At 44.5% G+C, this 17,479-nt stretch overlaps 1 protein-coding gene across 5 annotated transcripts in view; it reads right to left on the reverse strand.

Moving 5' to 3' along the window:
* The window catches only part of RASGEF1A (RasGEF domain family member 1A), a 222,108-nt gene that overhangs the window by 31,836 nt on the left and 172,793 nt on the right, over window positions 1-17,479 (reverse strand). For 4 of the 5 annotated variants that reach the window (XM_033148746.1, XM_033148743.1, XM_033148745.1 and 1 more), the window contains exons 2-3: window positions 13,578-13,757; window positions 94-222 (exon numbers count right to left, since the gene is read on the reverse strand). In XM_033148746.1, the coding sequence (XP_033004637.1) occupies window positions 94-222; window positions 13,578-13,751 (303 nt within the window). In that variant the 5' untranslated portion in view covers window positions 13,752-13,757. The remainder of the gene's footprint in view (window positions 1-93; window positions 223-13,577; window positions 13,758-17,479) is intronic. The other variant, XM_033148748.1, reaches the window with a different exon arrangement.

Consider the following 17,479-nt stretch of genomic DNA (forward strand, 5'->3'; position numbering starts at 1 on the left):
AGAACCTGTTTGACAAGAGGATGTAGAGATTTCAGGGAGAGAAGAAAAAATACATTGCTCCTAAACCAGCGAGAAGCTTTGTATTCCACATACCTTGTCTGCTTCGACTCCAGTCTCCAGTTGCTGCTTCTGTTTAAGGCAGATTTGCCCCACTTTAGCCAGAAGTTCATGGGGGTTAATGAAGACTCGGGAACTCAGTAGGAAGGTAAAGATATATGTCCTCTGTGTTGGAGAGACAAGGAAAAGAATTAGCAAAGGGCATGTGAATGTAGTCTTCTCAGGGTTAGAATCTAATCATTAGATAACTGGTATCATTTTGACAACCACCAGCCAAAATAGACTAAGTTTTTGAGTTACATACTAACATATGTATTTATGTTCTCAAAAAATCATACCAGCAGATCACAGTTTACTTGGAAGTAAGGCCTGCATCACATATTTACATACACAGATAACTACATTTTTCTACAGAGGGTGTGATTTTTCTTGGTTGCAGGCTATGTAAGACTTGAGTCCTGGTCTGGGCAAAAGGCGATATATAAATAATGATGATGATGATGATGATGATAACAACAATCACAAGGTGTTCAAAGCAGGTGCAATGATTGCACAGTAGTAGTGGCTCTGCCGTAAAACTGTGTGTTTCTATAGGGAGTCCTGCATGCTTGGCCCCTTCTATATGTGTTCATTGTACACATTTTTAATGCCTGAGGAGGCCTGCAAATGTAAATAATTTTCTGCTTCTGTCTGTAGTGTTAGATCATTATCCATTTCTACCTGCAAGCCCTTACATGTGTCAGCCATCATGTAGTAACCATGCATGTGTGAACCAAGCTTGATGTAAGTAAGACAAAACTTCTAGATTAGAGTTGCAGTCTTTGTTCTGTGTAATAATTTGTGTTTACATTTCCCTCTTAGTCTGCACAGAGTTAGAGTAAGGAGTATGGACTTCCTTCTAAGGGGAATATGGATCTTTCTTCCTGAAATCTTTGTGAAAATGTTAAGAATCAATGGAACTTAATTCTAAGGAGGCACAGGATTCCCAGAGTAATCCCTTCCCCACCAAGTAACTTCCCATGTAGTTAGTACCAATGCAGTTTAACCTGGTCTACTCAGAAGTCCTATTGAATTCAATGGGGTTTATAAACAGGCTTAGAATTGCAGACTTTAGGCTGCAAGGATCAGGTGTACACCCTCAGCTCTGAATTTAATCTGAACATTTCATTGTACAGACAACATACATAGCACAGCTTGCGAACAGTACAGCAGACATGTATAATTTGTGAATTATCCCTACCAAATTGCCTAGCACTGTGTGCCAGTACCATTGCTTGACAAAGTCAAATGCTCTCCATTCTCCAGACCCCTCATTCTCTATGCCTCCCTTGACTCTCCATCTGTCAGTGAATGAGGATTTCTCTCTCTCCCTGCTTCTCCTATGGTCAAAGCCACAAGACCACCAAGGGATATTTTATTTTTACTGACTGTGATTCATTATCTCTAAGTTGTTGTAGTGCCAGAAAGCAGAAGATAACTGAATTTATTGCGCAAAGACTTTAATATAATTATTGTATGCAAGAGGTTTCTGTTTTCATATTTTTGCCTTTGGACTGCAGTGGGAGAATCCTAGCTGTTCAAGAAAAACATGCATGAAAATACATAGTGTGGCAGTAGATCATGTCTAACTGTCTTGCCTCAGGATCACCTCATCTTCCTGCTTGAGACACAGTATCTAAGGTAGGGTTGCCATACATCCGGGCAGTGAAGTAGCTGAAAGCTCAACAACTTTTGTGTTCGGATTTTCACCTTTTAAAATATGGCAACCTTATCTAAGACCCCTTACAGATGACTTGCTTATTCAGAATTCATCCTGATTTAGTTACAGGTGGGTAGCCATGTTGGTCTGCCATAGTCGAAACAAAATAGAAAATTCTTTCCAGTAGCACCTTAGAGACCAACTGAGTTTGTTCTTGGTATGAGCTTTCATGTGCATGCATCTGGTATCTGAAGAAGTGTGCATGCACATGAAAGCTCATACCAAGAACAAACTCAGTTGGTCTCTAAGGTGCTACTGGAAAGAATTTTCTATTTTGTTTCATCCTGATTTGTTTGTGAAGAGGTTAGATGACATTGCATCGAGCAAGTTTTATTCCACACTTTCCAATATTTATTTCCCCATCACTCTCCTTATTGCAAAAAGTCCAATCTTTGTGGAAAGCAGTTTTGTCACACAAAATCTTCATACCGGCTTTAACTGTGCAACCTGAATGTGCCAATATGCTATTGAATGCCACCTGAAAACAGCAGCCATTTGGAAGTGCCCTGCCTGTCAATTAAATCACTAGAGACAATGTGCATGGGTCTGATAATATGCAAATAAATCCTGTAGGGTTTTTTGTTTTGTTTTGTTTTTCTGCAATGCTACGGTGGTCAAGCCAACTATTTGGGTGGTGGCTGCAGGATCCATGATTCCCAACAAGTGTGCAATTGTGATTAGGCCACAGCCTTTGAAGATAGTGCAGGTAATGTTGAAATGTTCCCTTTGAAAATCCTACATATTTTATGTATCAGCCCACAGTGTGTACCAGTCACATAGTGTCTTTTTCTCCCACCTCTTTCAACAGCAGCTGAGTACAGTACTAGAACAGAAGTACAGTGCAACCCCGGGTTACGCACATGATCCGTTCCGGGTCGCCGTGCGTAACGCGGGCATGTGTATCCCAAACGCACAAGAAAAAAACCCAAAACCCGGAAGTGGCGCAATTTGAGCATTTCTGCGCATGCGCAAAGTGTGCAGAAGCGTTCTGTGCATCCGGGGGTCTGGAAACACTTCCGGGTTGTGGGCGCTCTTAACTTGAACGTCCGCAACCTGGGGTGTGTGTAACCCGGGTCTCCACTGTAGATGAATCATCTTAAATCTGCAGAACAGAATATAATGCTTCTCTTCCCCTCTCTCCATCTTATTGCCAGAGACGAGCAGCTAACGTTTGCAAAATATATGACCATTTATTTTTATAGAAAACCCCACCACACATTACATTTTAATGCCTAGCTGAGTGAATCCATCATGTTAATGCAGAACTTATGATCTATGGAAGAATTACTAAGATCTTAAACTCGCTTGAGGACAGATGAATTATCAATAGCTGGGGCAGCATATGTTCAGAGGTCTGGAACTCATCACAGTAGAAGGGAGTGGAGCACGAAGGAAGCATGACTGATAGAACATTAATATGAGGTTGGAGAAGGCTATGTGTACTGAGTTTCATGATGTTCAGAATGCCTGTTTAGTTTGGGAGACAAACGACCTATGTCCAGTTATGCTATGACTTTAACCTTAAAAAAAAATACTGGTGTAGGCCCCTCCCCATTGATTTAGGCCTAGATCATATATGTCCTTTCAGCTCATGTGATTGCTCCTTAGGAATATCTATATCTTGAGTTCTTCACTACAGTCCTTGCTGTTTTCTTACGCTTGTTGCTGGAGTGTTTTTTTTTTGGGGGGGGGTGTTTCTATACTATTTGAAAATCTTAATTTTATGTTTGAAGTGATGGCTCAGGACCACAATACCTGAAGGACCGCCTCTCCCCATATAAACTGCCCTAGACTCTGCATCCGTCATCTGAGGCCCTTCTCTGTGTGCCTCCTCCACGTGTGGTCTGGAGGGTGGCAACATGAGAATGGACCTTCTCTGTAATGGCTCCCCATTTGTGTAATGCTGTCCCCAGGGAGGTTCGCCTGGCTCCTTCATTATATATTTTTAGGTGCCAGGCGAAAATGTTCCCCTTCAACTAGGCCTTTGGCTGATTAATATTCTACAGCCATTTAAATGTGTATGTGGGAAGGGGGAGTTATTGTTTTGCTGTTTTGCTTTTACTTATTTTGTTTTTATCCTGTACAGTAGCACCTCTGGTTATGAATGCTTCAGGTTATGAGCTCCGCTAACCCTGAAGTAGCTGCTCCTGGTTGCGAACTTTGCCCCAGGATGCAAACGGAAATTGCGTGCCAGAGGCGTGTGTGAAGCGGGAGACCTCATTAGTGAAAGCGTGCCTAAGAACGGTTTCAGCTTAAGAACGGACCTCTGGAACAAATTAAGTTCATAACCAGAGGTACCACTGTATTTTATTGTGTGAATTGTCCTGAGATCTTACGATATAAATAATAATAATAATAATAATAATAATAATAATAATAATAAATGCCCTTGATTTCCCTTGCTGATATTTGAGAACCACCTGTAAAATGGAGGTAAGCTTGTTAAGCAAGCTTGGTTTCTTTTTTGGGGGGAGGGGTAGCAACTGGCATCTGTTTCTTTGGCATAAGGTTATCAATTCATTCTTGTTATTTAATGCACAATTTCAAGTTATGATAAGTCAAAAACCTTTGACCAAAGCAGGAAAAAAAGACTCATTCTCCAATCTGTCTGCTCACACAAAGATAGCCAAGCTTGCTGTGACAAATTATTGACTCAGCTGACAGTGACAGGACAAGAGGTTACAGTTGCGTGTTTGCAAGTGATAAACACTTCACATATTTTCCTGTTCCCCTGTTCTCCTTCCTTTGCCAGCAAGCTGTACTAAGTGCAGAACTGGATGTAATATACAAAGAAGATGACCCTGCAGTTTGAACTGTGTCCCCCAAGCTTCTAGTTCAAGTGAACACCTACCCTGACATTAAAATGAGCATTCCCCCCACCTCACTTTATATCATTGCTTGGTGGAACAAAAACACACACATTGTAATGATGTCAGGACACAATGTAAATTGAAGCAAACATTACAGAACATGAACTTGAAGATAGCACCCCCATGTTGAGTTCTTGTTCCATGTTCTCTGCAACAAATTTGCTGGACCCCATCACCCCAACAAGAGTGGCCAGTGATGAAGGATGAGGCAATTTAATGTCTAGCAACATCTAAGAGGGCCAGAGGTTCCCTGTTTCTCTTGTATGCAGTAGATTTACTTTTCTCTGTGATGGAATAGGATTCCAACAAACATTTATCAGAGATGGTATCTGTGTTATGATTGTCATTGGTAAAACATTGGGTTAGAACGCACACTAAGTTAGTCAAACTTACCGTATTTTTCGCTCCATAAGACACACTTTTTCCCTCCTAAAAAGTAAGGGGAAATATCTGTGCGTCTTATGGGGCGAATGGTGGTCCCTGGAGCTGAATTGCCCAGGGGCCAAAAGAGGATCATGCTTTTTATTTTACAAAGAGAAAAGGGAGTGTTGAAAGGACCCCGCTCAGCAGCTCATCAGCAAGAGATCAGGAGAGAGATAAGAGTCCCGGCTCCCTTTCAGCCCCGCCCTTCATTGTTGAATGTGCTGCAGAGGGAGGTTGTTTGTTTCCCCAGCGACATGTGACTGGCTGATTAGATTATCTCTGGAAACTGTAGAAAAGGCTCCCTTTCCTTTAGAAGCTGCAGAAATGTGAGTTGAACCCCATAAAAATGGGGCTTTTCCTCTTTGCTTTCCCCCCTTTACAAAAAAGCAGCAAAACTTTTAGCTGATCCTCAAAAACCAGGGCTTTTCCCTTTGCAAAAAAGCTGCAAAACTTTTAGCTGATCCTCAAAAAAACCAGGGCTTTTCCCTTTGCAAAAAAAGCTGCAAAACTTTTAGCTGATCCTCAAAAAAACAGGGTTTTTAGAGGAGGAAAACCAGGAAAATATTTGTTTCCTCCTCTAAAAACAAGGTGCGCCCTATGGTCCAGTGCGCCCTATGGAGCGAAAAATACGGTAGTTCCCGCTGAAACCAATGGGACTCACGTCTTGTCTAATCTGTCCCAGTGAGGCCTAGGTTCAACTAACAGTCTGGAACCAACCCACAGTCCGTAATTTGCCTTTGAGGGAGATGCTGAGGGTGCTTATTTAAAACGTCATTACTAGCATACGTATTAAGTAGTGGATGGACATAGCAGACGACACAGTGATTCTCCAAGCAGCTCTCTTTATTCTCAGGCTGGAACTGAACTGAACTGAAGGGCTGAGCCAGCCTGCTTATATAGTACTCAGTAACATGCAACAGTAGCAACTCTCTCTCTCTAGCTACCCAATCCGTGAATGGCACTCTCAATCCTTCATTTGCATGTGCGGACCTGAGTGAGAACTGCAGTCACGGTGGGCAGAGTGAAACTATATACACAACACCCCTAGTGGCCTAGGGTGAGAACTCCAGTACATAACAATACGTATATGTTGACTGGACTTCCTTGCCTTTCATTCCCTCTGTCTCCCGCCCTGCTCCCGAGCACCTGCAACTTAAACCCAAACTGAGCATTTCACAAGAACAGTTTGCTGACTTTTAACGCAAAACTGAAGAGCAGCTGTGTGAGCAGAGGAAAGGCTGGGGCAGGGGTGCTTAATTCTTTCCCCTCCTGCTGCTGGTTGCTTAGAAATGACCTCCCTGGACTGCTTTACTTTCTGAAGAGGAAAAGATGTGGGGACTCTGTGTATTTTCCCTTGGGAGCAAGACAACAACTTGGTGTGGGACTGATTTTGAGCAGGAAAACAGCAGAAAGAGGGAAGGTTAAGCCGCCCCCTCCACCTTCAGCCTTCAGCTCACAATCACAGCTTCCAAGGCTGATTCTCCGTAAACAGCAACAACCAGGAGGCTGTTTATATCTCCCATGTTTTGCCCTTGAAACCATGAGGAGGAGCTGGGAAGAGCTTGGGCAGATGCATTTTGATTCTAGAGCACATGTTTGCAACCGCACATACATGGGCCTCAGTTACTTCCACTCTCACCTCCTGTCTCCAAACCAACATACTATGATACTGAAAGATCAACATCTTTCCTCTTGCTGCTATTATGCAATGAGCACAACCAGTTTCGCTGAGCGATTAAACATTCTCACATTTGTTTGTTTGTTTTCAAGAGGAAATAGTTGTGGTCGGTTAGCTATATCCTGCTTCTGAAGCCAGGGCAAGACAGGCAGGCTGCTGTAGAGTTAATGGATGCAACATTGTTATGGAAAGCCTTCAGCAAAATTTTAGTGGGGGGAAAGAGCCTTAGGCTCTTCCTTGATCTGCAAATAAGGGTGCTGCAAGACTGTTCATTTCCATCTGTCCAACGTTGGGAGGGCATGAAAGGTAAAATGGACAGGTGTGGCTATAGTCCTTCATGGTAGCGTGCCAATTGCCTGCTGCTTTGTGCCACCTCCATTCCAATCCTGAAGTTAGGAAGAACTGAAAGAGGTTTATCTTGGAAAACTGAATAAATTTCCCCCTCACTCTACTGGATAAAACCGGTAACAGCGGTGTTGGCGTATGCCAGGCAGAATTTTTTGCTACATGTGTCAGTGCAAAGAATCTGACATGTAAGCAGCTCTGCCCTGTCAGTGACCCTTCTTCCAACAAGCTAGGCCACATTCTTCTGAGGACAGCATGTTATAATTCAGTCCCCTGCACTTATTCTAGTGTGGGACTCTATTCTGAACAGTCTGCATAAAGCAGGAAATTGCTGTCTAAAGCTGAGATAACTCCAGTCCGAATACTGGCTTTTCAAACGCTGTGGGACGGGAGCCATGAATAACAAAGGCTGTCGATACAGACGGGGCCACCGATTTCTCCATTTATCACAATCAAGAAGGTTGTCTAAGGCACGGGTCCCCAAACTAAGGCCTCGGGGGCCGGATGCGGCCCAATCGCCTTCTAAATCCGGCCTGCGGACGGTCCGGGAATCAGCGTGTTTTTACATGAGTAGAATATGTCTTTTTATTTAAAATGCATCTCGGGGTTATTTGTGGGACATAGGAATTCATTCATTCCCCCCCCCCAAATATAGTCTGGGCCCCCACAAGGTCTGAGGGACAGTGGACCGGCCCCCTGCTGAAAAAGTTTGCTGACCCCTGGTCTAAGGCATCAGGCTCCCAGGTTCACTAGGGAATCATGAAAATATTTTAATACCTTTACGTTTTAAAAATTGGTTTATATTATTAGCCATCTTGTTTGCAGAGAAAGATCAAATTGTGTGTGGGTTTTTTAATTTATTTTTTACACTGTACATTCAGAAGACATAAATCCCAAACAAACACAACCCATATTACTAGGTTTGTAAGAAATATTCCATTCTAAGAGATGCAGGGGGCCTCCATTGATATAAAGGACTCCTTGCCACAAGTTGGTAGGTGAGAAAAATGGTCAAAGCAGGCACGCTGTTCTAATATACTTCCACCTGCTGCTCTCCTGCCATATGTTTGCACTGTTTTCTTCATAATGCCGCAAGAGATCTTGCACATCTGGGATAATGATTCTAGCCTAACCTTTGCTTCTACAGGTTAGTTTCTAATGTGCAGTGTGTGTGCGTGCATGTGTATTGTGGGAGAAACCATTCAAACATACGCCGTCCCTTATTATCACCTGCAGTCTAAAATAGCACAAGTCTAGTCTAGTAACAGTTTTTCAGCCTCAATTACTGTTTGTGTAGGCCAGAGGTTTCACTGTCTCCAGGAGTGGTTCTGCATTTGAGACCAACGTGTTTTGTTTCTCGTGGACAAAAGGTTTTTGCAAAACAAGAAGCTACAGAGGCCTGTGTGGCATTTCCCCAGTGTTCAGAAGATGGGGAAATACCTGGGGAAAACCAGGACAAAACACTTCTGCAGAGGGGGGAAAAACAACCTCCATGCAAATAGTCACAAGTTTATGAGCTAGAATGTCGGGTTAGATACAGGAAACTCTGGTTCAAATTCCCATTTGGCTCTGAAACCCGTGGGGTTGTGCAGGGGCAAGTCCAATATCTCTTAGCGAAACCTTCCTGGCACTGTTGCTGTGAGGCAGAAATTCTGCACTGAGCTCCTTGAAAGAAAGTCAATTATACCAAATATAAATTGGGTAACGTCTTTTCCTGGAGTTGGGCCTGCTCAGAATGCTTGGTAGGGAGCAATGCCTCAAAATTCAATGTCTTTTCCTTAATGTGTTAACTTTCAGTGTGCAGAGAGGCTTTTTATGCGGGGAATACTTTACAGCTGAGCCCTCCCACACACAGTCTGGAGTGAGACACTTCTCTGAAAAGGTTGGCACATGCAGCGTCCCTAACATTTTGAATAGGTTTCCATATGTTAAAAGGAAACCAGGGAAACCGTTTAAGACACTGAGGGGTGGGTGGGTCTAGCTTTCACAACATCTTTGATTGCATTCAGGTGGGTGGGTGTCCAAACCTGTGCCTACCTGACCCCAATTTCACATACAGTACTGCCATGTGAGATGGTGTAGGCAGGCAACAGTGTCTGGGAAGGTGATTTGAGATGTTCTGTGCCAGAGCCCTGTAAAATAAGAAAATCAGCCCACTTGCAATCCCGGTACCGGCTTTTAAATGTCTACAGTGAGGTGGCCTCAAATACACTATCACTCATTATGCCAAATGCTGCACGCAGACATGCTGGAAGTGTGGGTAATTAGGGTGTGGGAGGGTACTTTGCCCCTAGATAACCCAGTATTCTTTTACAGGGGGGTTTGGGGGCCCAAACCAGCATCTGAATCCCCCAGTCTGCATCCAAAAGAAGCCCTGATCCCAAAGACCTCCCCGACACCCTTTTAAAAATGTGTTTACAGGAGAAGAGGTACTCAGGAGTGGCAGATGCTTCACCCACGAAATACCACCGGGTGAAGCAGCCATCATGCTCTGGCCCTCATACTGGTCCAGGGTGATGTATCGATACATCAGCCAAGCCTAGAGTGGACACGGCAAACTAGGGCTGTGCACCAGATTTAGTTAAATGCCAGTGGGCAGAGGGCTCAGTCCTGCTGGCTGCGGGGGTCTCCTTCACCGGTATGTTCCCCGCGGGGAATGTGCTGGCAAACAACATCCCAACAAGCCTGCAGTGGGGTTGGAGGGAGAGGGGACAGACACAGTGCCTCCTTTCTCCCTAGCCCCCTTTTGGTTAGGGTTAAAAACTTTAACAAAACATTAGGGCTTTCTCCCCCATCCCACAATTAATTTGGGGCCCAGATCCATTTCAGAATGGAGGCGTGTGTGCACAACCCTACTGCCAACTCCATTTTTGTGAGAGCGGTTCGGGAGTGAACAATTTGTTCTGGATGGAAGTGCACACAATGAGTTGGAGGGAAGCAGCTGATGAGCTTATTTTAGTGGTCTGTGATTAATGTAATTTGAATGTCATTTTTTTTTTAAAAAAAAAAAAACACTGCAAAATGCATATTACAGCAAGAGAACACTTAACGTACTGCATTCCTTTGCGTGTGCTTTCCTTAAAAAGGACAGGCTCGAGCCAGCTCTTGAGTAATGATGTATGAACTTAGAAATGGTGAGAGCTGAAAAACAAGTTGGGTTCTCTTCTAAAAACAGCCTACACTGATTTCATTCTTAGGATGGGGAAAAATGAGGGAAGCGATCAAGTTTGCAAGTGATTTGCCACTGAAAGATTTTTGCCCACCCCTCCCCCTGCTCAAAACTGCTTATGTTGCATGAAGAAGCAGTTTCTTTTTAAAATAGATTCATAGACTTCTAGAAAGAGGAGGACTGAAATGAAGGTTGGTTCCAGATGACCTGTTCATTATTGAGCATTCATCCTGATTTTTTTGCACAAGGTTTGCAGTCATGTTAGACACTGGCTGTTTATGGAGCATTCATTCTGATTTGTTTGTGAAGAGGTTAAACAAAGCAAATCTTATTCCAACTTCTTGCCACTTTCCTTATCATTAAAAGCCAATCGGTGGGGTGGGGTCGGGACAGAGGTTTGTTGCACAGGAGCTCCAAGTCAACATTAATAGTGTAACCTGGGTTTACAAAGGTTGCAGGTCCCAGGTTGTAAAAAAGAATTTTTGTCTCGTATGAAAAGCAAAAGACCCATGCAGAGAGATAGCTCAACTTCCCCATCTTGCCCCTGCCAAACAGGCTTGTTTTTCTATGTGTGGGGAGTTTTACACAGATTAGACCATTCCAAACATTCACCAAACACTGACAACTATCAGCGTCAACCAAAACAACATCCTAGGCAGATGCTGGGCAAATGTTCCAACTTTTAGACACAGGACCCAGTTAATGCTAGATGGTAGCACCAGCCACTGGCCCAAGGAACTATTCAGATGCAGCACCAACAGGGAGAAAATGGTACCCATGCATGGAAGCCACATGCAACTGTCATGATATTTTTTTTGTGCCACCATGGCTATGCAAACAAAATGAGGCTGTGGAATCTTTGGGGTTGAAAATTACACCCCACTTAGTTTCCAGCAGCTGGGGAGAATTTGGGAGAAGGGGAAAACCCCATGAACTCTTGGCTCAATTTAAGACGATACAAAAGAAGGTTTGGGGCCTTGAAACTGAAAAGGTCGAAGTGGATTCCTATAGCTCCTAAACTTGTTGCTAAGAGACACGCTTAATTGAAGGAGGGGTGGAGGAGAACAGGAAGAGAACAAGTAAAAGGGAAGACTAAAATAGTAACTGTTACTTAAGGACCAAGAATGCAGTGATAACTTCTGAGGAAGAAGAAGAAAAATATTTTCCCCTTCAGCTCATTCTGTTCAATCCAGAATGTTTTGTCTGAATATTTTTTTCTGAAATGTTTGCTTGCAATAGGCATCAAGGGTTGCAGCTAAGCACATTCCATTCCTAACCTCCAGAAAGCTGAAGTCTTGCGAGTACGAATATTTTCCTGTGTACTAGGCAAATGAAGCCCTGTATGCATAGAATCCTCTATGGAACTGTGTGTACCTCTTCTCTCTCCTTTCCCCCCCACTAACCACCCTTGCAGTTTTCCTGTTACCCTCCAGCGTGGCCAGAAGAAGACGGGGGTGGGAGAACTTGTTACACTCCAAGTGAACTTTTTCTGCCTTTCTGGAATTTGTATCCAGTTGGAGACATGGGCGTGGGACAATTTCTGCTTGGGAAGGGTGAGGAAGTAACTGGTTGTTATAATGGTGTGCTAACATGGCCCCAGAATTTAATCTGCGCAAAGACCACATAAAAGCAACTTTTGTTTCCATTGTTAATTATGTCAGTAGTGTAAGGAGACAGCTGGATAGCTCCCTTAGAGTGTGGTGCTGATAATGCCAAGGTTGCAGGTTCGATCCCCATAAGCGACAGCTGCCTATTCTCGCATTGCAGGGGGCTGGACTAGATGATCCTCAGTGTCATTTCCAACTCCATGATTCTATGAAATGAGGCAAGAATGGCACGCCAGTCTTGGGTATAATCTGGATAATGGCACCTTCCAGGGTTTACACATACATGGGAACTGCCTGTCTACTAGGTGCAATGCAATTACAGGACAGTACAACTGGTTTAATAGTCTGGCAAGACTCAATAACTTTTTATCATGTGACTAAAGTTGAGTATATCAGACATTCTCCTCCTTCAAGAGGTACATGGATTGGCAGATTTGATTGTGGGTGCAGGAGGAGGAGAATGAACTACCGGTATGAATAAATTGTTTTAAAGGGTGAAGTTGCAGCTTGCCCCTGAAATCTGGGGCCTCTGAGGTATAACAATACTCATGCTACTTGACATTTCATTTTGTCCCACTCTTGGCATGTACGTACAGTCGCACCTTGGTTCTCGAACAGAATCCGTTCCGGAAGTTCGTTCGACTTCTGAAAATGTTCAAAAACCCAAGGTGCAGCTTCTGATTGGCTGCAGGAGCTTCCTGCACTCAATCGGAAGCCAAGGAAGCCGCTTTGGACATTCAGCTTCCAAAAGAAGTTCACGTACTGGAACACTGCGGAAGCCAAAACGTTCAAGTCACAAGGCTTTCGAAAACCAATTTATGACTGTACTTAAATACTCAACAGTCACAGCAGTATGCAAACCAAGAGGCTCAAGCCACTGCCAAACGTCATCCCAGTTTAAGGGTGGATACTTTCTAACATACCTTATATGAAAATTTATTCACTTAATTTTTGTGTGAGATAAGCCCCTCATTGTTGAAATGGCACGATCAAATCATTTTCCTGAGGTCTGGCAATCAGCATGCTGTCTTAAGGCATTTACGAAGGTGCATACTCAGACAGTGCATTTTTAAAACACTGGATGCAGCAAATCTGCATTTGTTTTGTGTTTATGTTTAGTTTCATGAATTTCCTCGTATCCAAGTAACTCAGGTTGGTATAGCTTCTCCTCAAAATAACCCTATGAAGCCGGTTAACCGTGAGAGAGTGACCAGCCTAAGGCTACCAAGTGAGCTTTATGGCTAACTGAAGCTTTGAACCGAGGTCTCCCCAGTCCAAATCCAAATAATAAAAGCTTGAAAATTCAAAATGCAGTGTATACTAACAAAGATCTGACCAGCAAAGTGAGAAAGCTGACAGTTCAACAACCAAACAAAAGTATCTAGGCCATATCTGCACAGCAAAGTTCTACTGATTCTACTGGCTTTCTCCACCAGGATCCTTAGCTGGATAATGCTGAGAACAGCCTATTAGAGATTTTCCCCCTCCCAACTCCCACCAAACTACAGATCACAAGGCTCCTTAGGGAGAGAAAATGACTTTTTAAGCAATTTAACTGTATTGTGCAAATACACGCACCATGTTTCCTCCAGCAGCTCTGCATACCCTCAAGTCCCCAGGCCATGAAAACGGTGGCAAAAAATAAGGAAAACTCCAACCATTTACTTACATCTGGATAATAGTCTGTGGTGGGTACTAGGCGCTCAATCAGGGCCTCTAGTGATCCAGAGATGAGACTCCCATCTTGATAAACAGGATCTCCACTCCTCTCTCCTGTATCTGGCTGCACCTGCCCACTACATCCGGAACCAAGCATGCTGGAAAATATTGGTGTCTGGGGCATAGTTTCCTGCAAAAGTGGAGGGAGAAAATGGAAGCGATGTGAGCCATATACAGTGGCTTTTTCACGTGTCTCATTGGTGCTTTCCCATGTTTTGAAGAAATATCAGCCTGATCCTGTGCAACATTAGGCATGCTTAAGTCCACTGCAATTATTCGGCTTAGACCTCTGGCCAACTCTTCATAGGGTCAGACTGCTTTTTTGTACTGCACATAACATAGCATGAACTTTGGAAGAGGAATTTGCGGTCCCAACATGCACAAGTGTGCACGAAGCCTTTTGTCTGGCTTTGTTGTTAAATGAAATACCCATTGTTAGGCCTACATTGTGCACTGGCTAGCAGGATGACATTTGTGTCTCACAATAAGAGTGTTTGAAGACAACCTCGAGGACACATTCTTACAAAGGAGTAAACCAAACAATCAGTCTTAAAAATTGTTCATAAGGATTCCTATGAAAACAAGTAACTATTAAATAAAGAGAAGCTTAAGATTCACAGTTAAAATAGTCCAATTAAAAACCCACAAATTAAACACATGGTGGAACTGAGTTGCCTTACAACAGGAGTTGGGGACCTGTACCCTTCCAAGGGTTGTTCAACTTAATCCTCAATAGCCTCAGCACAAGTGTTCAGTGGTCATGGTTGGTGGGCTCTTCGTCTAGCAAATCTGGAAGCTCCTCACTCCTCTGTTTAAACTTTGTAAGTAAAAACTTCAAACAGTGGGCCTCACTTGGGGGGGAGAATTCTCAAGAGAAATGACACTGCTCTTCCAAGGCCATCGATGTTCAAGCATCCCAAGGACAGGGCATGTGTAGTGAAGTCTCTTCAACAGATCTGAACAGGGCAGGAAATGCCCACATGACATGAGGAGCTTCCCAAGGTGGAACAAAGCAATTCTGCCTGACCCATTTAGATGGCTACTTAGCAGAAAACCGATTCAAGCACGGCTGTTCTGCTTGATCTGGTTTAGATCTTGACAGCAGTTCATCTCATTTGCCCTGCCCTCTCATACACGAACAGTTCTAGAAGTGTCTGAAGATGTGTCTGCAGATGTATCTGCTGACAGAACATCTGCCAAAGATGAGGCAATCTGAGGAGGCAGTTGGCTTCTGGAACACTCAGGATCGCGTTGCTGCGGTGATGCTTTCAGAGGTGTGTGGGCTATAGGGACAGTTGGGAAAGGGAGCAGTTGGTTAAACCGAGTCTCTGAGTCTGGCAGCTTTCTCTAAGCATGGTCAGAGGGAGGTGGCAGGAACCAGGTTTTATCCTGGGACAGAAACACATGGGGCCAGACTGCCTGCTTGTCTTAACAACATACTGGTGAGTGCAAACACAACCTTACAGTGTCTTGTGTTTATGTCTTGCTTCAGGGAAAAATGGTATACCTGCTATCCTGGGTTATTGGCAGAGATCAGAGCTCCCCCCCACCCAGCTCTTCTCCTAGCTATCAGACTGAAGTATGTGATAGTCAACAACTACAAATATGTGTGGCTGCAAAGCAAATTTACATGGGAGGCGAAAACAATCAAGTTGCCATGGTTTGCTTAGATCATGAAACGTGAATGTCAGAGTGATTATGCATCAGCCCTCCATATGCTTTCTCGATAGCTCCTGTTTACTAGCCTGCTAAGCTAAGGTTGCTAAGCTATATCAGGAGTAGCTGCTAAGAGAAATCCTCAGTAGTGGCTCAGGTGACATTGCTTTGCTTCCTTCGTGCCATGGATATTGGGGTGGCTTTTGTAAACATTTCATGGCTGATATGTATGGTATCACCTCCATGAGACTGTATTATTGCCACGAACAAGGGATCTAGTGGAAAATTAAGTTTCTTGAAATATGTGAATACTATTGCTAGTTAATATGCAATTCTTCACCCCTGCATTTCCTGGTCATGAGCAATTTTGCCCTCTCAGTTTTCTTTCCTTTGCAGTCTCCTCCCCCTAGCCTTTGCTTTCCCTCCATTCTTCGGCCCCACTTTCTTTGATGGATTGGCACTGTTTTCTCGGGACCTTTCCTTTCCAAACCCCGTTTCTTCCGTATCACCTTTCCTGCTGCCTGCCATGCTTGTTTCTGGGCTCTGAGCTGCTGAGCCAATGGCAGTCAGAGACATTTCTGCTTTCTGTGACATTAGAGCCACTAAGCCAGTCACTGCCAGGCACATCATAAACCATAATAAAGTCCCCCTTAATCACACTAAAATGTAGATATCCTGCAATATTTGAGGATTTATTAACTAAGTTATAACACATCACTGCTAAGTACTGCTGGAGCACCTGTATGCCACCACCCAGAATTCTACCATGCATATGCAATGTCTATATGGCACATGAAAAATTCCACCAGCCATGGAGCTTCAGCAAACTTTGTAATGGGCATGCATGACTCCTTACTGCCCTTTGATGCATATGCAAGCAAACAGTTCATGAACCTCCCACTACCTGATGAAAATTCATGGATGGTCATTGCAAGGTTCAAGGTGGTGAGTCAGCCTCACTTCATCATTAATACTAAGACTAAAATAATTGTTGCTTTCTACTGTTATCCCTCTTCCACCCCCCCCCCCCCCCCCCATTCCTGGCAGCTCAACACAATATGAAGGACATGCAGCTGCCTGGCTTATCAAAATCTAGGAGGTTACTGTGAAACTCAAAACAAACCCTGAATGGTGTAACACAAATGCCTCACACCTCTTGGGACAATAGGGGTTAGAAGAAGGGTATTGCAACGCTCATAACTGCTCCCATTGCAGGTCCTTCCCTTCACACAATTTACTTACAAAAAAAGAGGGGGATGGAGCTACTTTTGGGACAACCTTGAGGAGGCAATACCACAACATGATGCGAGCTGGGGGAGCAACATTAAATTTCATATGGGATCAGGGCCGTCTCAGCCATAGGGGCTTGTGGCGCGGCACACCAGGGCGCCAGGCCCCCCAGGGGCGCCCCCGCGAGCCCGCTGGCATACCTGGCTCCCCCTCCCCAACCCGCACCCGCCCCCGGGCGGGCGGGCACTCGCGCGCCCCCGGGCGGGCAGGCTACAAGCCGGCCGCCCTCGCCTCCCGGAGCCCCAGCTAGAGCGCTCGAGCGGCGCGGGGCTTTGCGTGCCCGCCCGCTCCAAAGCCACGCCCCTCATCCCCCACTCGCCCACCCCCATCCCGAGGGGCGGCCAGCGTGGGAGGGAGGCGGGCGGAGAGGCGGCAGGGGCGCAGGGGGGCGCCAGAGGGATCTTTGAACCAGGGCACCGGATAGGCTTAAGACGGCCCTGTATGGGATGTTAATTCAGTGCGAGCCAGCTCTGCTATATAAAGCACCAGTCAAACATTATGTTCCCTTTTAAGGCAGCTTCCCCCTTCCCCCCAAAAGCAATATTTAGCAAGCCAGTTGGGGACTTGTCTAAGTTAATTCCAACATCACCCTGACACCAAGACATAACTAAAAGAAGAAAACTCCTGCCAGCTTATATGCTAGGACAGAATCCTGCACAGCCGTTTACGACTTAGAAGGCAGAATGTCCCTAATAGTAAACAGCAGCATATCCCTCCCACAGTCCAGGCCAGTGTTTGTCATTTAAATGTTTGAAGTGACTCATGTGAATGGGGACGAGAGACAAAATGTACAGCATCTAATTGACATATAATTGAGAAATGAGACACGGCAATTCTATGCACAAGTGCTTCCTTGGTAATGTTCTGTGGTATTTCACAAATTTAGTCACAAGGCATCCTTGTAGG

Source organism: Lacerta agilis, chromosome 5 (genome assembly GCF_009819535.1).
Source record: "Lacerta agilis isolate rLacAgi1 chromosome 5, rLacAgi1.pri, whole genome shotgun sequence".
Lineage (NCBI taxonomy): Eukaryota > Metazoa > Chordata > Lepidosauria > Squamata > Lacertidae > Lacerta > Lacerta agilis.